This window comes from Girardinichthys multiradiatus, chromosome 12 (genome assembly GCF_021462225.1).
Source record: "Girardinichthys multiradiatus isolate DD_20200921_A chromosome 12, DD_fGirMul_XY1, whole genome shotgun sequence".
In the NCBI taxonomy this organism is placed as follows: Eukaryota; Metazoa; Chordata; class Actinopteri; order Cyprinodontiformes; family Goodeidae; genus Girardinichthys; species Girardinichthys multiradiatus.
Genome location: NC_061805.1, coordinates 45759289 through 45778601, shown reverse-complemented (window position 1 = coordinate 45778601; position 19313 = coordinate 45759289). Strand labels below are relative to the sequence as shown.

The window sequence follows — 19313 nt, the reverse complement described above, 5'->3', positions numbered from 1 at the left end:
ACTCACAAAGAAAAGGGATGGCAATTAGAAAAGTTGTAATGATGTGTGATTACATGGTTGTTTCTTTGGCGCTCAGACCTGGGAGGAAGACATGAATGCTGAGAATGACTTGAGTTAAGATGAACATTTATAAGGTTTAGATTTAGAGATGTCTTCCCCCCGATCCGACCAGCGAGTGAGGAAGATGGGAAGGAAGATGGTGGAGGTGGGGTGGAGGAGGGATGAGTTCAGCTGACAAGCAAAGATGAACACGGCTGAAGGTCCTTTAAAAGCGAGGCGTCGGAAGGTGATTGGATGGAGAGTCAGGTGGACAGGATGGGAAACTCCAAGTACCCCTTGGGACCTCCCCAGGAGAAACACCACAAACCATCTTTCCAAGGTTCTCAAATAAACTGAACCAAAATGGACATGCACGTCGTCTATACTGTCTGATCATGATAGCAGGACGTTTCCAACTGAGTTTCTATGTTAAGATAGGATCAGAGATCAACATGATGTGCTCAATCATGTTTGAGGAGGTGAGTAGAGCCATGCTCTCCTTCAATGAACCATTTCAGACCGACACTTGTGATGTAAGCATCACCAGCCGCACCCAAAACCGATCATGCATCACTAGTTGGGTGGACCTGGACATCACACTCGAAGACATGACTCTGGTGCACCCCATCTATATGTGCACATTAAACAAAGTGTCACGGAGTGACATTTTGGACTTTGTTTTATGTTTTCTTGTGATGGTTTATTTTGTCTAATTGTTTCTATTAAGTTTATTAGTTTGTTTTTCTCCCTCTACTGCCTCCTGGTGTTTTGTTGTTCTCCCCCCTCATTAAGTTCTTTTATGATTGTTTTCTTATTACTTGGTATGGTTTATTATTATTGTAATTATTATAGTTCTTGGTCTTCCCTGGATTCTCTAGTTTTATTTCTCTTTAGTATCTTTGTGTTTAATTGTGTTATATTATTGGTTCCTTTGCACTCTTCTTGTTTTTCTAGTTTATTTTCTGTTTCCTTTCCAGTTATTTCAGTCAGTGTTCTTAGGTTTGTTTACTTTTGTATTCAGGTTTTCTTTATGGGTTCTTTGTTTGTTCTTAGGTTGTTATTGTTCTTCCTATGTTCCCTCTAGTTTCTCTGTTTACTTTAGTCATGATTATTCTAGTTTTCTTATTCCCCATTTGATTATTTATCTTTGTCCATAAGTTTGCTTGGTCTGTGTTTCTGTTTATTGTTTGTTAGTTACTTTGCCCATCCTCAGCCTTTGTATTTGTTTCGCCTGTTCCTTCTGCTTCCCTGCCTCCTTGTCACACCTGTTCCGTTGATTATCTGCCTTTGTTATCTCACAGTATATAAGTTGGTTTTGTGTCTTTGTTCAGTGCTGGTTCCTTGTGTTCCTCACTCCTCGTTCTCGTCCATGATTATGCTTTGTTTTTTGCCACGTCTTGCCTTGGGAAACCTGCAGTGATTTTGCTATGTTTTTTGACCTTGTAAATAAATCCTTGAATTACAAAGATGATCCTGCCGAGCTCTTGTCTGCACTTTGGTCCGATCCAAAACCACATCGTGACACAAAGAGCTTTTCCTTGGTGGCCAGGACCTGCTGGACAGGCTGGCTCCACTCATTGTCTGCCACCAGGACCAACTCTGGATCCAGGTGGAGGTACCAAACCCACTGGGTGCAAGCAGCGAACGATCCGTTGTGAGCAATCTGGTCACCAGCTTAGAGGAGCCCAAAGAGCCTCTCAGGTCCTCGTCGGTGCCAGACATGGGCACCTCTGGGACACAGCTGCACCCAGCAACCCAGAAAACTCCTCCCAGGTGCAGTCATGCATCATTTCTTTGCTCTTTAAAGAACCCAGGTGTGAAAACTTACAACCCCAAAGTGTTGGAAGGTGTACACTTGGAATCCATGTTCATACCAGGAATGCTTCTAGCATTCTAGCTGGAAAATTCATCAACCAGTAGAGAGCTGTATGACCGCTTGTGCCAAAAAGACCCCCTTTTAACTGAGGCACAACACAGCCACACACTCCTTTTAGCAGACGGGCTACGCCCTCTCCTCAAGACAGCCAGAGTGTGCACCTCCAGTGTGCAGATTGGCATCAAACAGCTCTTCCATGCTTTGAGCATTGTTCCAACAGACCAAACGAGGGTCACATTCTCCTACGCCCATTACGCTCCTGTAGGGTGCCATAAGAGCTACAAAGGATCTGATGGTTCCATACGTTCCTAACTGAGCACTTCGTTCTCAGACTGCAGGTTTACTGGTGGCTCCTAGAGTCTCTAGAAGTAGAATGGGAGGTAGATCCTTTAGTTATCAGGCTCCTCTCTTGTGGAACCAGCTCCGAGTTTTAGCCCATGAGGCAGACACCCTGTCTATTTTTAAGGCTAGGCTTAAAACTTTCCTTTTTGATAAAGCTTATAGTTAGAGTGGCTTAGGTTATCCTGAGCTATCTCTGTAGTTATGCTGCCATAGGCTTAGGCTGCTGGAGGACATAATGACCACTTTCACCCTCTTCGCTACATTCTCACACTACTCTCCAATGTTGCATTATTTGCTGTTATTTCAGCTTTTAACTTTGTTCTCTCTCTTTTCTCTTCCTAGAAGCTGCACCTGGCCTGACTCTGTGTCTACCTGTGACACCTTTCTGGAGAGGGGAATCGTCCGAGGTTCTGCTGGCAACAACTTAATGCTCACCCTCTACCGATGATACACATGGCCCTGTCTTTCAATGTTTAACCCTTTCTCTCTCCTAGTCATGGCGATTGACTGAGCTTTTACTGTGACTAATTATATGTGCTCTCTTTCAGACTCTAACCTTGAAAACTGGCTCAGAGTTTATCTGTTCTTTCTTTCTAGATGAAACGACTAAAGGAGCTACATCCATTAACATTTACTTTTCCTTCCCATAGAAAGTACTCCTGGATCAGTGCTTCTGTGTTCTTTTTGGCACTATATAAATTAACTGAATTGAATTGAATATACATATATATATATATTTCATCAGATTTTAAATCATAAGTACTAACAACTAAAGACGTGAAGCATATTTGTTAGTAATAATAATAAATATAGTAATAATAAACTATACTATATATACTATACTATATATATAGTACATATACAGTACAGACCAAAAGTTTGGACACACCTTCTCATTCAAAGAGTTTTCTTTATTTTCATGACTATGAATATTGTAGCTTCACACTGAAGGCATCAAAACTATGAATTAACACATGTGGAATTATATACTGAACAAAAAAGTATGAAACAACTGAAAATATGTCTTATATTCTAGGTTCTTCAAAGTAGCCACCTTTTGCTTTGATTACTGCTCCACACACTCTTGGCATTCTGTTTATGAGCTTCAAGAGGTAGTCACCTGAAATGGTTTTCCAACAGTCTTGAAGGAGTTCCCAGAGATGCTTAGCACTTGTTGGACCTTTTGCCTTCACTCTGCAGTCCAGCTCACCCCAAACCATCTCGATTGGGTTCAGGTCCGGTGACTGTGGAGGCCGGGTCATCTGGCGCAGCACCCCATCACTCTCCTTCTTGGTCAAATAGCCCTTACACAGCCTGGAGGTGTGTTTGGGGTCATTGTCCTGTTGAAAAATAAATGATGGTCCAACTAAACGCAAACCGGATGGAATAGCATGCCGCTGCAAGATGCTGTGGTAGCCATGCTGGTTCAGTATGCCTTCAATTTTGAATAAACCCCCAACAGTGTCACCAGCAAAGCACCCCCACACCATCACACCTCCTCCTCCATGCTTCACGGTGGGAACCAGGCATGTAGAGTCCATCCGTTCACCTCTTCTGCGCCGCACAAAGACACGGTGGTTGGAACCAAAGATCTCAAACTTGGACTCATCAGACCAAAGCACAGATTTCCACTGGTCTAATGTCCATTCCTTGTGTTCTTTAGCCCAAACAAGTCTCTTCTGCTTGTTGCCTGTCCTCAGCAGTGGTTTCCTAGCAGCTATTTTACCATGAAGTCCTGATTCACACAGTCTCCTCTTAACAGTTGTTCTAGAGATGTGTCTGCTGCTAGAACACTGTGGCATTGACCTGTTCTCTAATCTGAACTGCTGTTAACCTGCGATTTCTGAGGCTGGTGACTCGGATGAACTTATCGTCCGCAGCAGAGGTGACTCTTGGTCTTCCTTTCCTGGGGCGGCCCTCATGTGAGCCAGTTTCTTTGTAGCGCTTGATGGTTTATGCAACTGCACTTGGGGACACTTTCAAAGTTTTCCCAATTGATCGACTGACTGACCTTCATTTCTTACAGTAATGATGGCCACTCGTTTTTCTTTACTTAGCTGATTTTTTCTTGCCATAATACAAATTCTAACAGTCTATTCAGTAGGAATATCAGCTGTGTAATGTATCCACCCCCTGTACAACACAACTGATGGTCCCAACCTCATTTATAAGGCTTGAAATCCCACTTATTAAACCTGACAGGGCACACCTGTGAAGTGAAAACCATTTCAGGTGACTACCTCTTGAAGCTCATCAACAGAATGCCAAGAGTGTGCGGAGCAGTAATCAAAGCAAAAGGTGGCTACTTTGAAGAACGTAGAATATGACATATTTTCAGTTGTTTCACACTTTATTGTTCAGTATATAATTCCACATGTGTTAATTCATAGTTTTGATGCCTTCAGTGTGAAGAAGCTACAATATTCATAGTTTCATAGTCATGAAAATAAAGACAACTCTTTGAATGAGAAGGTGTCCAAACTTTTGGTCTGTACTGTATATGTACTATATATATATATATATATATATATATATATATATATATATATATATATATATATATATATATGTATATATATATATATATATATATAGTAATTTATTTTCTTCATGACGTATTTGTGCTTTGTTTACATTTTTCTTCCAACCAGCGTAGGATTTGTGCGCAAGCGTGTTGTTCTCGGGCTTTTTTTCTTTTTAAAAGTTCAAATTGTCCAATCAGTGAAAGGAACGGGAACACTCGCGGTAGTTTCAAACGCTGATGCGCGAGCTCGGTTTGTTATGGAGTCAGTTTAACGTCTGTTGTTTCAGCGCCTCAGACACTAAATATATGAAGTTTTGGTAAAATTAAAAGAAATTTAAGCTTTACCAAAGAAATCTAAAGCTAATAAAAATGGACGAGGGTAAATCGGCGTCGTTGCTTTCCAGAAAAGGTTAGCAGGTTTAATTTATATAAACGGCTAGTCTATGTGTCTGTTTTGGCTTGTTTTAGCTAGTAGGTGGACAGTCAATTCACGTAGCCGGTGCACGCTTATCTCCTTTATGTGCTTTTTTGGATGCACTTTAAGTCTAAAACGACGGTTCTTTTGAGATGTAGCGTTAAAATGGTACGTTTGTTGCATTTAAAACTGTTATAAGCAGAGTAGGTCGAGGCTGAAGTTAGCAGTCGACTGTTAGCTTCCGAGTGGGCACTAAAGGGTTAAGGGTAAAGGGTTATTTCGTTGTTTTCGATCAAGTCAGCTTTAGAACCTACAGAGATCAGTTGTGGGTTGAAAACCACAACATTATAAATCGAAAAACCTGACCTGGATTATTTTATACCCAATAAATATTCCTAAACCAGTGAGCTTTTATCTTTGTGTGCATTTGTCTTAGTGTCCATAAAGTGGGTATAAGTTTGGGGCCCATGAATATTTTTCTTGTCTTAAATTTCCAATTATTTCCAATGAGGCATTTAATTTCATACCAGATGTTGACAGCAACCCAGGTAATGCATAAATATACAAAAAATCAAATTACTTCTTAAATGAATTTATGGTTTGAAATGAATGACAGGATTCTGGTTTTTAACTCACTTCCAAAAATGTATTAAGCACTATGTAAAATAATTGCCTTTCTTGGTCATGACAACGTCTCCTATTGGGAAAACCTGTCACATGTGTTACTCTGGTGTGATTTTGACATATCCATCACAGAAACCGTTTTCACATGTAGCAGCAGAAATGCTTTCTAAATACTGACAAATATTTTAATATTCAGCAACTTTTTGTGCATATTTTCTTACTGTGTTCCCTATGTCATTCCAATTTTTACCCATGACTTCATTTCCAGTTTGCCTTCAGTTCTTTATATGTGTGGATTACTTGGGCTGTTGCAGATATCTGCTCTGAATTTTATATCAATAGTCACATTAGAAATATTTTCATTGAGAAATCTTTTGTTCTTCAAAACTTTTTTACCTGCTGTATTTGGGAAAATGTTTTAATTGTTAAAGTTGGATAAATTAGGTGAAGAGTCACCAAATCATTCTGTAGCCTAAAACCTATGAGGAAAGCACCAAATTTTGACAAAATATTTCCAAGCAGCAGCATTCATTCCCTCAAGTTCCCCAGAGATTTGTGTAATTAATGTTACATGCACTGACCCAACCTTTTAACAGTTATTGTTTATTCTTTATTATCTAGATGTACCTCAGCTAGGGGTAATTTTCAAATCTGTTGATGCAGTACACCTACTGTATGAAGAGCATACACAAACAGATAGTTCATTAAGTGACTAGATGTTAGGACCTAATTATTTTAGGGCTGTCAGTAAACTTACATCTTCACTGTAAAGTTTGTAGCTTTATTGTTTTAGATTATAGATCAAACAATCAGACTTCCTGTTTAACCTTGTGTTACAGAGCTGCGTAAACAGAAGCTGATGGAATACTTGGCAGCCAAAGGAAAACTGAATCACCCAAATGTCACGTAAGAATGAAATGTCAGAAATGTTGCTGTGCTTTATTAGTAGGTAATTGTAATGCCAGGAGCAATTTAATTGATGTTTCACTTTTCAGGCGATCCCTGCATGTGGAATGTCAGAATCAGAAGACTAACAAAACAACTCTAAAGGTAGGGTGTTATTGTGCTACTGTCATTCATTCAATTTGTTATATTATAACTAACTGAAATGCTAAAATCAAAGTCGCTTTGATGCAGAAGGGACTGTGAAAAGGGAGTGTCAAAAAGCCGAATGGAGGGGGGGAAAGACCGAACTCCGGTTTCACTGTTTCGTCTATAAAGAGAAACGTCACAGATCTAAGGGAATCTTTCTTTTCTTAGATCATCAACAACAACATTTGTAATGCTTGTGCCTTGTTTGATATGGTCTACAGGTTAACCAACCCTCCTGTGGCTGTAGCATCTGAACTCCACTCTACCAGGGTCTACAATGAATTAGTTAACTTCTTTACTGAGAAAATACTTCATATTAGAAAAGTAGTCTGTACATCAGTATCAAGTCCACCACCAATGCTGTGTCCAATCAAAATACATTTCGACAAAATGACACAATTCTACCAAATCAACTACACTGACTGAAGCGGAGCTGCCATGCAATCAGCTTCTGACCACCATTGGTAGGCAAGGCGGATGAAGTGTCTTGCGCAGGGACACAACCACTCAGACGGATGGTGTGAAAGTTCAAACTGGCAACCCACCGCTAACAGGGTGTCTGTGGGTTTTAAAGGAATATCCCCCCATTACCCAGACACATAAGTGGATGGAAGTAAAGTTCTGTCAGGAGACAGAAGCAATGTTTTGAAATGGGACAGAAGCAGAGTTTTAAGAATTTGCTTCCTCCCCAGGGAGAAAGGTTGACTTTATGGTACAAAAAAAATGGACTCGAGTGCATCAATGAATGGGTTAAAATCTTAGATTTTCTGACAGGGGGGTTGTTTAATCCTAGAATATTATAACTCATTAATTTTAGTGTGTAGTCCAACTTTTCTTTACTTTTTTATTTTACTTCATTGTGCCACAGCAGTGTACTTTTTAAGTTTTTGTTTTGTTATTGGAAAATACCTTTTTTAATCATATGAAGCACTTTGAGTTGTCTTGTTGCTGAAAAATGCTACACAAAAAAACTTGCCTCGTAATTTACTCAAGGCTACAATTAAAGTAACTTTCACACAGAAGGGAGTGTGCATAAACAATAGCATGTTACTGTTTTAAAAATGTCTTATTAGTTTAATGAGGTATCTTTACCAAATAAAACTGTCTTGGAGATGAATTGGATAAAGTACATGCTGTAAAATAAACATTTTGTTTTCACAGGTTGTAATGGGAAAAGAAAACAAAGGTCCACCTGACAGATTCAGGTGGCAGAGTTCAAAGGGTCAAGCTGCGGCACCTCAGCTCAGTCAGGATCCTCCCAGAAGAAGAGCGTTTGGTGCCTCTGACACAGTTAATGTGAAAGATGGAAAACAAAATGCAATATGTTCATCATCCAGCAAAGTGTCAGCACAGACAAAAGTTAATCAAAATGCCATTCTCAGAAGAACATACACTGTATTGTCTTCCAAATCCAATTTGACCCTGGTTGGCTCTCTCAAAAAGCAGCCTAACACAGGAAGCCAAACTCTAAGCAAGGTCCAGTCTAATGGATGTTGTACACATGGAGCAAAGCCAGATCCCAAATCAAGCCTTAGCTCTAATAGAGCTACATTATGCCCCCCGGAAATGGCAAGTAGTCGGATAAGTACCGGCCCACTTGTTAAAACCAAAACAGGGCTTGTGCCTGCAGCGATACAACCAAGGAATGTAAAATCAAATGTATCACATGCACCTGGCACAATACGTCAAACATTCACTACCACCTCTGTTGATAAGAAAGGGCAATCCAGCGGCATGTCAACAGTTTCTGATGGTCACAGGCCTGGTTTGGGGTGTTCTTCAAATTCAAGAGCTGGGAGCAAAACTGAAGCTGAGAACAAGTCTAATCCTAAACCACTTCCTGATAAACAAACTGGTAAAAGCCAGTTATCAGGTGGACTGAGGTTAACTGTGGCTCCCAAAGGCAAAGCTGTAACTGTAAAAGCAGAGCAGAGAGTATTAACCAGTAAATCAGCGGCGCATCCTGCAGAGAGGTCTGTTAAGCCAAGATCTGAAGCTGAAGGAAAGAAAAACCCTCAGTCTGTAAAAGCTGATGCTCCAACAATTTCAAGGACGTCAATCAAATGTAGTTCAACAACTGTCAAAACAAATAAGCAGACTGTTGTGTCTAAAGACGGGGGGAAAACAAAGAAAAACAAAGAGACACAAATCAACAAAGAGAAAACAACTAGAAACTTTCCTTCAGTACATGCGCCTACAAAATGTAAAGTTGCTCCAGTGGTTTCACAGACCGCACCACAGCCTTCCAGGCCCATCAGCCTCGTAGGCCGGGCTACAGCCATGACACCAAAGGTTACAGCTAAAGTTGTTCCCCAGACCGAAGGAAAGAAACGGACGTCTGCCCAGGAGGAGAGAATGTAAGCAGATCAGTTAATTTGCTTGTTGCAAAAATAACACTAATAATATTTGTTTGCTGCTTTGTGTGTATTTGCTTTGATACTGGAAATAAGGTCAAAAATGGAAGAAGTAAAATATTTAGCCAGCATTTGTTTTGCTATTTGGTTGTCAGGAGAAAACTCCAAGAATGGCGACAATCCAAGGGGATTTCCTACAAACGTCCTCCAATGCCAGTGAAACCTCAAGTGACGCGTGCCGTGTCTGTCCCTCACCCCTTCTGGGCGTCCATGAATGTCGAAGATGAAGCCCGTTCCCTCATCTCTGCAGTGGACAGGTCCCTTGCTGACTGCATCAAATTGCTCGCAGAGGTAAGGTAAACAGTGGAGTGAATTATTTTTATTTTGGGTGGTTTTTCTACAAGCTAATGTTATGTGATATAAAAGTTATGTGATAAAAACCAACATAATGGTTGAAACTGTATAATCAGTGTTGTCTAGCGAGGAAAACCAGATGGTCATTTAAACATGAGAAGAGTAATCAACATCACTTTTTAACTTGTGTAGATTAATCATGTCTTTGTATTGGTCCGTGTCCTCAGGGCTGCCCTCCAGCCCAAGTGAAGGACGTTCTCTCACGGCTGCCAGCGGTGTCTCAGAAGTTTGCCAAATACTGGATCTGTCAAGCCCGCCTAATGGAGCAAGAGGGAATCTTGGATGTGTTGCCCATGTTCGAAGAGGCTGTTCGAGTTGTACTGGAGGTACGTCTTTAGAGTTAAAGATGTTTGCTTTCATTAAGACAACACCAACATTGTGAATTTAATTTCTCCGTCACGGGAAGCAGTGAATATCGGAACAGATAGGAGACTGCAGCATACATTATTATCAGGTGGACATACGGTATCTATAGATGCTGGTTTTGGATTTCCACAGTCAGAGGTATCAAATGTTGTTCGTTGATATTGCCCCGGGTGTGAACTGTAACATTTCATCATGAGTTGGCGTGTTGCCTGTCTCTGCTGGATGTCAGGTGGTATAAGAAGCTGTAATAATGTTCAAATCAACAACTGTTGCAAAACAATTTCTAATGAATCATCAGAATGGTTCCAGCCATGATATTCATTTTGGGGGTGAATCATTTCTGTTTGTTTTGTTCTTTATTTCACTGTTTGTTTTTCAGCCAGTGGATGAGCTGCGAACAGTGGTGTTTGACATTCTGAAGAAGAAGGACGAAATCCAAGGTAATAGTCTCCATAAATACATTGGTGGAGCTGGTTGTACAAATAGAAGGAGACTTCACTGTGCCCATCCTGGCCAAATATTGCAGAATAAACAAAGATTACACGGAAATGTCCAAATTTACGCTGTAACATAAAGATGATTAAGATGATTAAGCTGTGCTCTTTTAGGCAACTTGGTAACATAGTAACATATTAGTAGCTTTCTAAACCCAGTTCACTCAGTGTCAGAGCAGAATATTAAGGGTGACCTGCAGAAAACCCTGCAGGGACAAAATATGTCGCCATCAGAAAGAAAAGAAGATTTTGCATAATACATACAGCACTGATGAGTGAGTTAAGTGGGTAACAATCAGCTGCTTAGATTTCAGGCATATGGCAGTGATTTGATCAACTTCACAGTGCTTTTACACCAAACCTTTGGACCGCTTTGTTCCATACCAGAGTCCGGTTTCTGGAGCGGATCAGGACGGTAGAACCCACCCTGGACCCTGAAACGGCCCAGAGATCCGTACCCTGGCACGGTTACAGCTGCAGATCTCTGCACGGTTTATCCAGTCCCTGTAGCGGGTCACCTGGAGTGTGAAGGCATGCCAGGCCAGCGTACCAAAAGCAGGAAGACAGTATGTAGCGTAAGAGCAGCGCGTTTGAGTCGAAGAAGTAGAGGAAAAATAAAGTAAGAGAGCGAACATGAAAGTGTTTGAAAATGTCTTGTGGAGAAGTGAAGAAACCCAGATGATACGGACTTTCTTCTTCATACGTTTTTTTCCTTCTCGATCAGTGCAGTACTGGAGGAATGCTGCCTCCGAAACAATCTGCTGCAACTGCATGGGTTTGTTTGGTCTGGTTTTTAAAAATCTCTGCGAAAAAGCAAACCGAAGGTGTGAGTTTTCTCACTTTTACCGATCCGTAAACCTGACCGGCCTTGTGAATGTGCCCTTAAATTAGTATCAGACTGGTGCTCCATATCACCATCCTTAATGAGTCAAATCATTATTATCAGTGACAAAAAACATCTTCATTAGAACATCTCTCATTTGATCTTTTGTAAGTTGACTTCAACTTAATGTTTTTTTCTTGTTGCTTCTTCAAGGAAATGAAAAACAGGAAGATGACTCCCCAACCACTGAAACATCTCCAGACCATGGCAGCAACCCACTGGTGACACCTAAACCTGCCAAAGCACTCATTAAGAGAGAGCGAGGAGGCTCCTCAGTAGTGAAGTACAAGATCACCGCAACTCCTGGGTAAGTTTGAGGGTTTGTTACTTTCACTGTTGCAAATGGTTATGGGTGCTTTATAGTTGGCTTTAGTTGTCTATTTTAAACAGAACTAGCACAAAGGGAAAGAAAATAGTTTCGTCATTATTTTTGCTTTATTGTAGCATTGCTTGCCAATACATCTTTTCCCATTCGCAAAACCTGTTTATTTTTTGTAAAATGGTGCCAAATGTTTTAAGGAAAATTTATTTGTGGGTTGAAATGCTACTTATTGTGTGGGTTACCCTAATAAAAATCAGAATTAGCTTTATTGGCCCAGATCGTGTGCACAAACAAGGAATTTGACTTCGGTTTCAAGGCGTTCACAGCTTACAGACATTAGGTAGAAATATATAAACTTTAGAGGAAATAGAACAAGGATAAAAGGAACAGTATTTATGTGAATGTACAGCCAGTTTTTTTTATATAAAATAAAAAAGAACGGAAGGTTGTGATAGCCCATATATACTTATTTTGTTCCACAGTGGAGTAGCTGACTACTCTGGCTGTAAGGTGTTCGTTGTGTTCATCAGAGAACAGCCTGGGGACAGAAACTTGTCTCTATTGTGGCTGGTTTTTGAAGACCTGGAGGTAAAAGTCTAAACAGCTTGTGTGGGTTCTGCAGATAGGTTAGCTGGCCCTTTCCTGACCCTAGATCAGTATAAGTCCAGGATGCAGGGAAGTTCAGTCTTGACCATCCTCTCTGCAGACATAAATGTTCGCTGCAGTCTGAACCTGTCCTGTTTTGGAGATGGTCAAAGACAGGACAGACTGAAAAATGAAAGTGTAGAAGACGACCAACAGCTCCTGTGGAAGGTTGTGTTTTTTAAATGCCGCCGGGTTTACAGTTTATAAAAATAACTGCATGTGAAGATGACTTGTCTTCTGTAAGATTGTGAAATCAACACACCAATCTTTGATTACATACAAATCAGATTCCTCCACCCATGATAACCTCTGCCAAAGCTAAACGACATTACATTAACAATGGGGCGCAATTAAAACATTCATTCAAATTAATTTGTGTTGTTTTTTTAAATAATTATTTATGATTAATCCCTCGTACTCATACCCGTCGTCCTCGTAGTCTCCCGCTTCATCCGGGACCAGGTCAGCAGACTCAGCAGAGACGCCCCGACGTCCCTCTCTCCAGACACCTCTTCCAGCTCTTCCAAGGGGAGCCCAAGGCGTTCCCAGGCCAGCCGAGAGACATAGTCCCTCCAGCGTGTCCTGGGCCGTCCCCTGGGCCTCCTCCCAGTGGGGCGTGCCTGGAACACCTCCCGAGGATGGCGTCCAAGAGGCATCCGGTATAGATGTCCGAGCCACCTCAACTGGCTCCTCTCGATGTGGAGGAGCAGCGGGATCTCGTTCTTTCGGTCATGACCCAAAGTTCATGGCCATAGTTGAGGGTAGGAACGTAGACCGACCGGTAAATTGAGAGCTTCGCTTTTCGGCTCAGCTCTCTCTTCACCACAACAGACCGGCACAGCGCCCCATTACTGCGGCAGCCGCACCGATCCGTCTGTCAATCTCCCGCTCCATTCTTCCCTCACTCGTGAACAAGAACCCGAGATACTTAAACTCCTCCACTTGAGGCAGGAACTCCCCTCCAACCTGAAGAGGACAAGCCGCTCTCTTCCAGTCGAGAACCATGGCCTCTGACTTGGAGGAGCTGCTCCTCATCCCAGCCGCTTCACACTTGGCTGCGAACCGCCACAGCGCATGCTGTAGGTCTTGGCTAGAGGGGGCCAGCAGGACCACGTCATCCGCAAAAAGAAGAGACGAAATCCACTGGTCCCCAAACCAGACCCCCTCTGGCTGCACCTAGAAATCCTGTCCATAAAAGATTTGAACAGGACCGGTGACAAAGGGCAGCCCTGCCGGAGTCCAACACACACCGGGAAATGATTAATCACATTTTTTACACAACACAACAATATTTTGACACAATATGCAAAGTTTTTCTATTCAGATTGTATTCTTTACCCTCCCTAAATGACATCAGTTATTTTAGTTATTGAATGTTTTTTTTTTCTTCACTCCTTCCTCAGTGGCCCACCAAGTCAGCAGAACAAACCAGTAAGAGTCGATGGGCAGGAGGTCCGCTTCTTCACCCCGGTCCGACGATCAGTGCGAATCGAGAGAGCCTCGCTCCGATACCCGCCATCCCTCCAGGACCATGACGTCTGTGTCAGCTCGTACGGTGATCTGATCTCAGAGGAGGGCAAAGAAACCAGTGAAGAACAATCCTGCGGGCAAACCAACCGTTCTGGAAACAGCAACCTGATGTACATTTACAGAGAGAACGAGGCACTTGGAGACAAAGTTTGTGTCGAACTTGTTCTTAATGACAGTTTTTAAATTTATCTACTTAATTCACTTTTTTATCATTCGTAACAAAACATAAATACAAAGGTTGTCTATAACTCTCACTCTTACATTGCAAATGTTCATATTCCTACATATTAAGGATTTTTCTGCCTGTAAAAAGAACTTTGTATTTTAACCAATTAAATATTTCTCCATGTTGCTATGAAGACGCAGTGAGGTTTTTCTTTTTATTCTTTTATATTTTATTTGTTTGCAGTAATGACCTAATCTCAGTGTTGAACCTTTAAAAGTTCTCAGCAATATTGAGGTAGACAACAGAACCGATGGTTTCTGTGCTGCGGCGAGCATCTGTTGGGTTGCCAAGCAACTGGAGCTGGGATCGGTGTTGATGGAACCTGGGAGTGCGGTGAAACCAATTAAATGATGCAACAAGACCATTAAACGATATTTTGACACACTTGACTTTGTGAATGAACAGAATGTTGTGATTCATAAGTTGCAACGTTTGCATCACGCTGCTTTCAGTTGCATCTAATCTGATAAGAACATTTACTTACAAAACATCTGGATTACACATAGGTTGACTAATGAGGTTTTGAATTTTTGTTGTGGCCTCTCCAAATTATTCAAAACAAATGATTTTAAGTTGAGATTTTAATGGAAAAAGGATGTAAACTTTCCTGTTACAGTTTTATCTGTTGCATCTAACCAGAGGCGTTGTTCCTACATCCAGGACCTGCTGAACCAGTTTACCCTCCCAGAAAAATATTTATTACAAATAACATTTTAAACATTAGGAACCGCCAGAAGGGGAACGTTACTTTATTCCCGCACAAAACGATTACATCGATCCACTCCCTCTATGTCTACCGTCTACAACATCCTCCCTATTTAAAATAACAGGAGTCATAGCCAACATGGATTTCATAACAGATATGCATCACCTCATTAAATCATCTTTGTGGCTATATTATTTTTAAAAGCTTTTATTTGTTTAATAAAACCTCATGGGATTGACAGGAATGCTCTGTGGGTGTACAGCTGTATGTATGTGAGGGGTTCTGTGAAAATGATTGACACTGATGGAAACTGAAAGCCTTCATCAGAGGGGAAGAAATGTTAAAGCATACTTTGAAAAACTCAAGATTTAAGTTAGAAAACTGGATTCAGTGCAAACCTTTATATGCATGTGGAAACTGGCAGTTGTTCATTTTAATGTGAAAATATTTAGAGATTCAGAAGTAAAAATCTTTCTGACAGTTTTAAGATCTGATCTTCCAGATTTCTTTATGAAAATGTCTATAGTTGTTCCACTTTGTGCGAGACACCGCTCCACACAAAACACATGACTTATGATTTGATGCACTGATAAGTTGTTGGTCCGTCCCACGTAATATGCTGGAACTGGACCAACAATGGAACCAGTACTGCCAGGCTGCTTAAATACCTCCACTGTGAGACACAACTGTCATGTCTTTAGAAGGACATTCTCTCCTACGAGCTGAGACTGATCTGCTTCACATGATGTCTGAAGGGCAGGTGAGAGTGACACCATTTCATAGTTGGACATGCATTTTTATACCACATACTTTTAACCAGGGCATTTTTATCACAGTCTGTGACTTTTGATGTTATGTGATAGTCCACCTACAGCTAAGGTTCCCACTATTTCATTGAAGAATTTCCTGCTTTCTCTAAAATCAACCGGACTTTATCCGAAGTGTGGCATGCTGTCGGGGGACAGATTACAAGATTATTGACATAGAAATTCTTAGTTTTTATGCTGTTCTTGATTTTGTCAGCTTTCTGATGATATGTCCTGTAACATGCAAATGGTTCATGAAGGGTTTTGGTAAGTGGAGGCTCTGTATAGTCCAATAAATGTGATGATTTAATGTGAATTAGTTGAATTTTTGCTAAACTTAGGAGGATTAATGTTTAGAGCCTCCTGTTCCTGGTAGGAATGCTGTGACGTTTGATGTTACAGGTCCTTCTCAAAATATTAGCATATTGTGATAAAGTTCATTATTTTCCATAATGAAATGATGAAAATTTAACATTCATATATTTTAGATTCATTGCACACTAACTGAAATATTTCAGGTCTTTTATTGTCTTAATACGGATGATTTTGGCATACAGCTCATGAAAACCCAAATTTTCTATCTCACAAAATTAGCATATCATTAAAAGGGTCTCTAAACGAGCTATGAACCTAATCATCTGAATCAACGAGTTAACTCTAAACACCTGCAAAAGATTCCTGAGGCCTTTAAAAGTCCCAGCCTGGTTTATCACTCAAAGCCCCAATCATGGGTAAGACTGCCGACCTGACTGCTGTCCAGAAGGCCACTATTGACACCCTCAAGCAAGAGGGTAAGACACAGAAAGAACTTTCTGAACGAATAGGCTGTTCCCAGAGTGCTGTATCAAGGCACCTCAGTGGGAAGTCTGTGGGAAGGAAAAAGTGTGGCAGAAAACGCTGCACAACGAGAAGAGGTGACCGGACCCTGAGGAAGATTGTGGAGAAGGGCCGATTCCAGACCTTGTGGGACCTGCGGAAGCAGTGGACTGAGTCTGGAGTAGAAACATCCAGAGCCACCGTGCACAGGCGTGTGCAGGAAATGGGCTACAGGTGCCGCATTCCCCAGGTCAAGCCACTTTTGAACCAGAAACAGCGGCAGAAGTGCCTGACCTGGGCTACAGAGAAGCAGCACTGGACTGTTGCTCAGTGGTCCAAAGTACTTTTTTCGGATGAAAGCAAATTCTGCATGTCATTCGGAAATCAAGGTGCCAGAGTCTGGAGGAAGACTGGGGAGAAGGAAATGCCAAAATGCCAGAAGTCCAGTGTCAAGTACCCACAGTCAGTGATGGTCTGGGGTGCCGTGTCAGCTGCTGGTGTTGGTCCACTGTGTTTTATCAAGGCCAGGGTCAATGCAGCTAGCTATCAGGAGATTTTGGAGCACTTCATGCTTCCATCTGCTGAAAAGCTTTATGGAGATGAAGATTTCATTTTTCAGCACGACCTGGCACCTGCTCACAGTGCCAAAACCACTGGTAAATGGTTTACTGACCATGGTATCACTGTGCTCAATTGGCCTGCCAACTCTCCTGACCTGAACCCCATAGAGAATCTGTGGGATATTGTGAAGAGAACGTTGAGAGACTCAAGACCCAACACTCTGGATGAGCTAAAGGCCGCTATCGAAGCATCCTGGACCTCCATAAGACCTCAGCAGTGCCACAGGCTGATTGCCTCCATGCCACGCCGCACTGAAGCAGTCATTTCTGCCAAAGGAATCCCGACCAAGTATTGAGTGCATAACTGTACATGATTATTTGAAGGTTGACGTTTTTTGTATTAAAAACACTTTTCTTTTATTGGTCGGATGAAATATGCTAATTTTGTGAGATAGGAATTTTGGGTTTTCATGAGCTGTATGCCAAAATCATCCGTATTAAGACAATAAAAGACCTGAAATATTTCAGTTAGTGTGCAATGAATCTAAAATATATGAATGTTAAATTTTCATCATTACATTATGGAAAATAATGAACTTTATCACAATATGCTAATATTTTGAGAAGGACCTGTATGTGTTTGAAAAATTTAAGCTTTTGCAGTGAAGGAGTAATGTATTGTGTTCTGACAGAGAAAGATAAAAATGTAAACATATTCTGCAATAAAACGGATATACACAGAATGATGCCTGGTGTCTTTACATGAAAACGTTTTTAATGTGATGAGGGCATATTAAAAGGTAATTGTAACACCTTTTCAGGTAGCTTTTATTGTTAGCAGAGAGACCCGTCATATAGTTTTGATCAGAAGTCTACATGGCCTCATCAAGGGCATGGGCCACATGTCATTTTGTGGCTTTTAGTTTAAAAACTGCATAAAGAATGTTTTCAGTCCTAATTTCAAGGAGTCAGCCGTTTCCGCACATCTCAGGTTTTCAGGCAGTTGGTTCCAGAGCTGGGTATGAATAACAGTCTGAAAAAATAGATGCTGCTTCTGTTTATTTACTACCACCACATGTAATGACTTTTTGTGAGTGATTGACTATCTTACACTGGACTTTGTCGGTTCTGTGCCCCTTGTCCTTGTTGAGTTCACCCACCGCATATACAGCATATTCCTCCTCATGATGGTTTGTTGTCGGTAATCCCCATAGTAGGGTCCAGCGTATCTGGGAGGTAATTTTCTCTGTTTTAGGTTGGCCTACATCATCTTTTCTTGTTTGCAATATGCTGGTCACATTCCTTCAGCTAAGAAATCCATTGCTTGCTTGTATCTCTGCATTTTTGTTGTTTAGAGAAGAATTTGCTAATTGCAGTGAATGATTGGAGAAGGATAGGAAAGATTGCTCATAGCGAGTACGATGCCCAACCAATCTGCTGACAAAAACAAGAGCAGAATGGACATTGAACCAGGAGGTGGTACAGTATGATCCATTTCCCCAGTGTTGGTCAGGACTCTGACAGCAGCATTTTGGATGAGCTGTAAAAACAAGGAGTCTTCATATTTGTTCCCTATAATCTATTCCTCCTCCTAGTTTCATCATCCATCCATCCATCCATTGTCCAACTCCAGTGGTCATTGGGCCATAGGCAGGTTGCACTCTGAACAGTCCACCAGTCCATCACAGTTCAACACTGAGAAAAACAACCATGCACACACAGAATCACACCCGGAGGGAATTTAGAGTAACCAGTCATGTTTTTGGTATGTGATAGGAAGCCAGAGTACCCGGAGAGAACCCACTCATCCACAGGAAGAACATGCAGTTAAATCTTCATTCGGAACATTTTCCTTCTAGCCAGAAGTCTCAATAAACCTCCTCACGTTGGCCACTAGAGGGGACTGCTCAAAATCTTTTTTTCAGTAATACCTGAGGCAAAACCTATGATTAGAAAAACTATTGAAATTGATTGCTGTAATCAATTAAAAAATGATTTCCATTTACTGGACCTGGGGAGAAGTGGTTCATTTTATTTTGGTGAGTTTGTTTTCAGCATTGAAGTGTTATTACCCTATTCACAGATAAACTGACTGAGGAAAAGTCTACAGTTGCTGTGTCTCCAGATTTTCCTTTCAGCACGTTTATGTAAACACTTAATGTACGACATTGTGTTTATATTTTACATTGTGAGCGGTGTTACATGTTTGCATGCAGTCTTTTAGAACACTTGTGACCATTAATGTACAGAAATAAAATACGCTCCAGCATTAGGAACCC

General features: G+C 41.2%; 1 protein-coding gene across 2 annotated transcripts; it reads left to right on the top strand.

Annotated features, from left to right (window-relative positions):
- Positions 1 to 5002: 5002 nt before the first annotated feature.
- Positions 5003 to 14279, top strand: ckap2l (cytoskeleton associated protein 2-like). Of its 2 annotated transcripts, none has more exons than XM_047382689.1 (9): positions 5003 to 5190; positions 6660 to 6726; positions 6816 to 6870; positions 8074 to 9269; positions 9422 to 9617; positions 9848 to 10006; positions 10426 to 10486; positions 11577 to 11730; positions 13794 to 14279. In XM_047382689.1, exons 1-9 carry the CDS (start codon positions 5151 to 5153, stop codon positions 14101 to 14103), a joined length of 2238 nt encoding a protein of 745 aa, XP_047238645.1. In that variant the 5' UTR covers positions 5003 to 5150; the 3' UTR covers positions 14104 to 14279. The 2 variants fall into 2 exon arrangements, with proteins under 2 accessions (XP_047238645.1, XP_047238646.1); XM_047382690.1 differs by lacking the exon at positions 5003 to 5190 and adding an exon at positions 5254 to 5364.
- The last annotated feature ends 5034 nt before the right edge of the window (positions 14280 to 19313 follow it).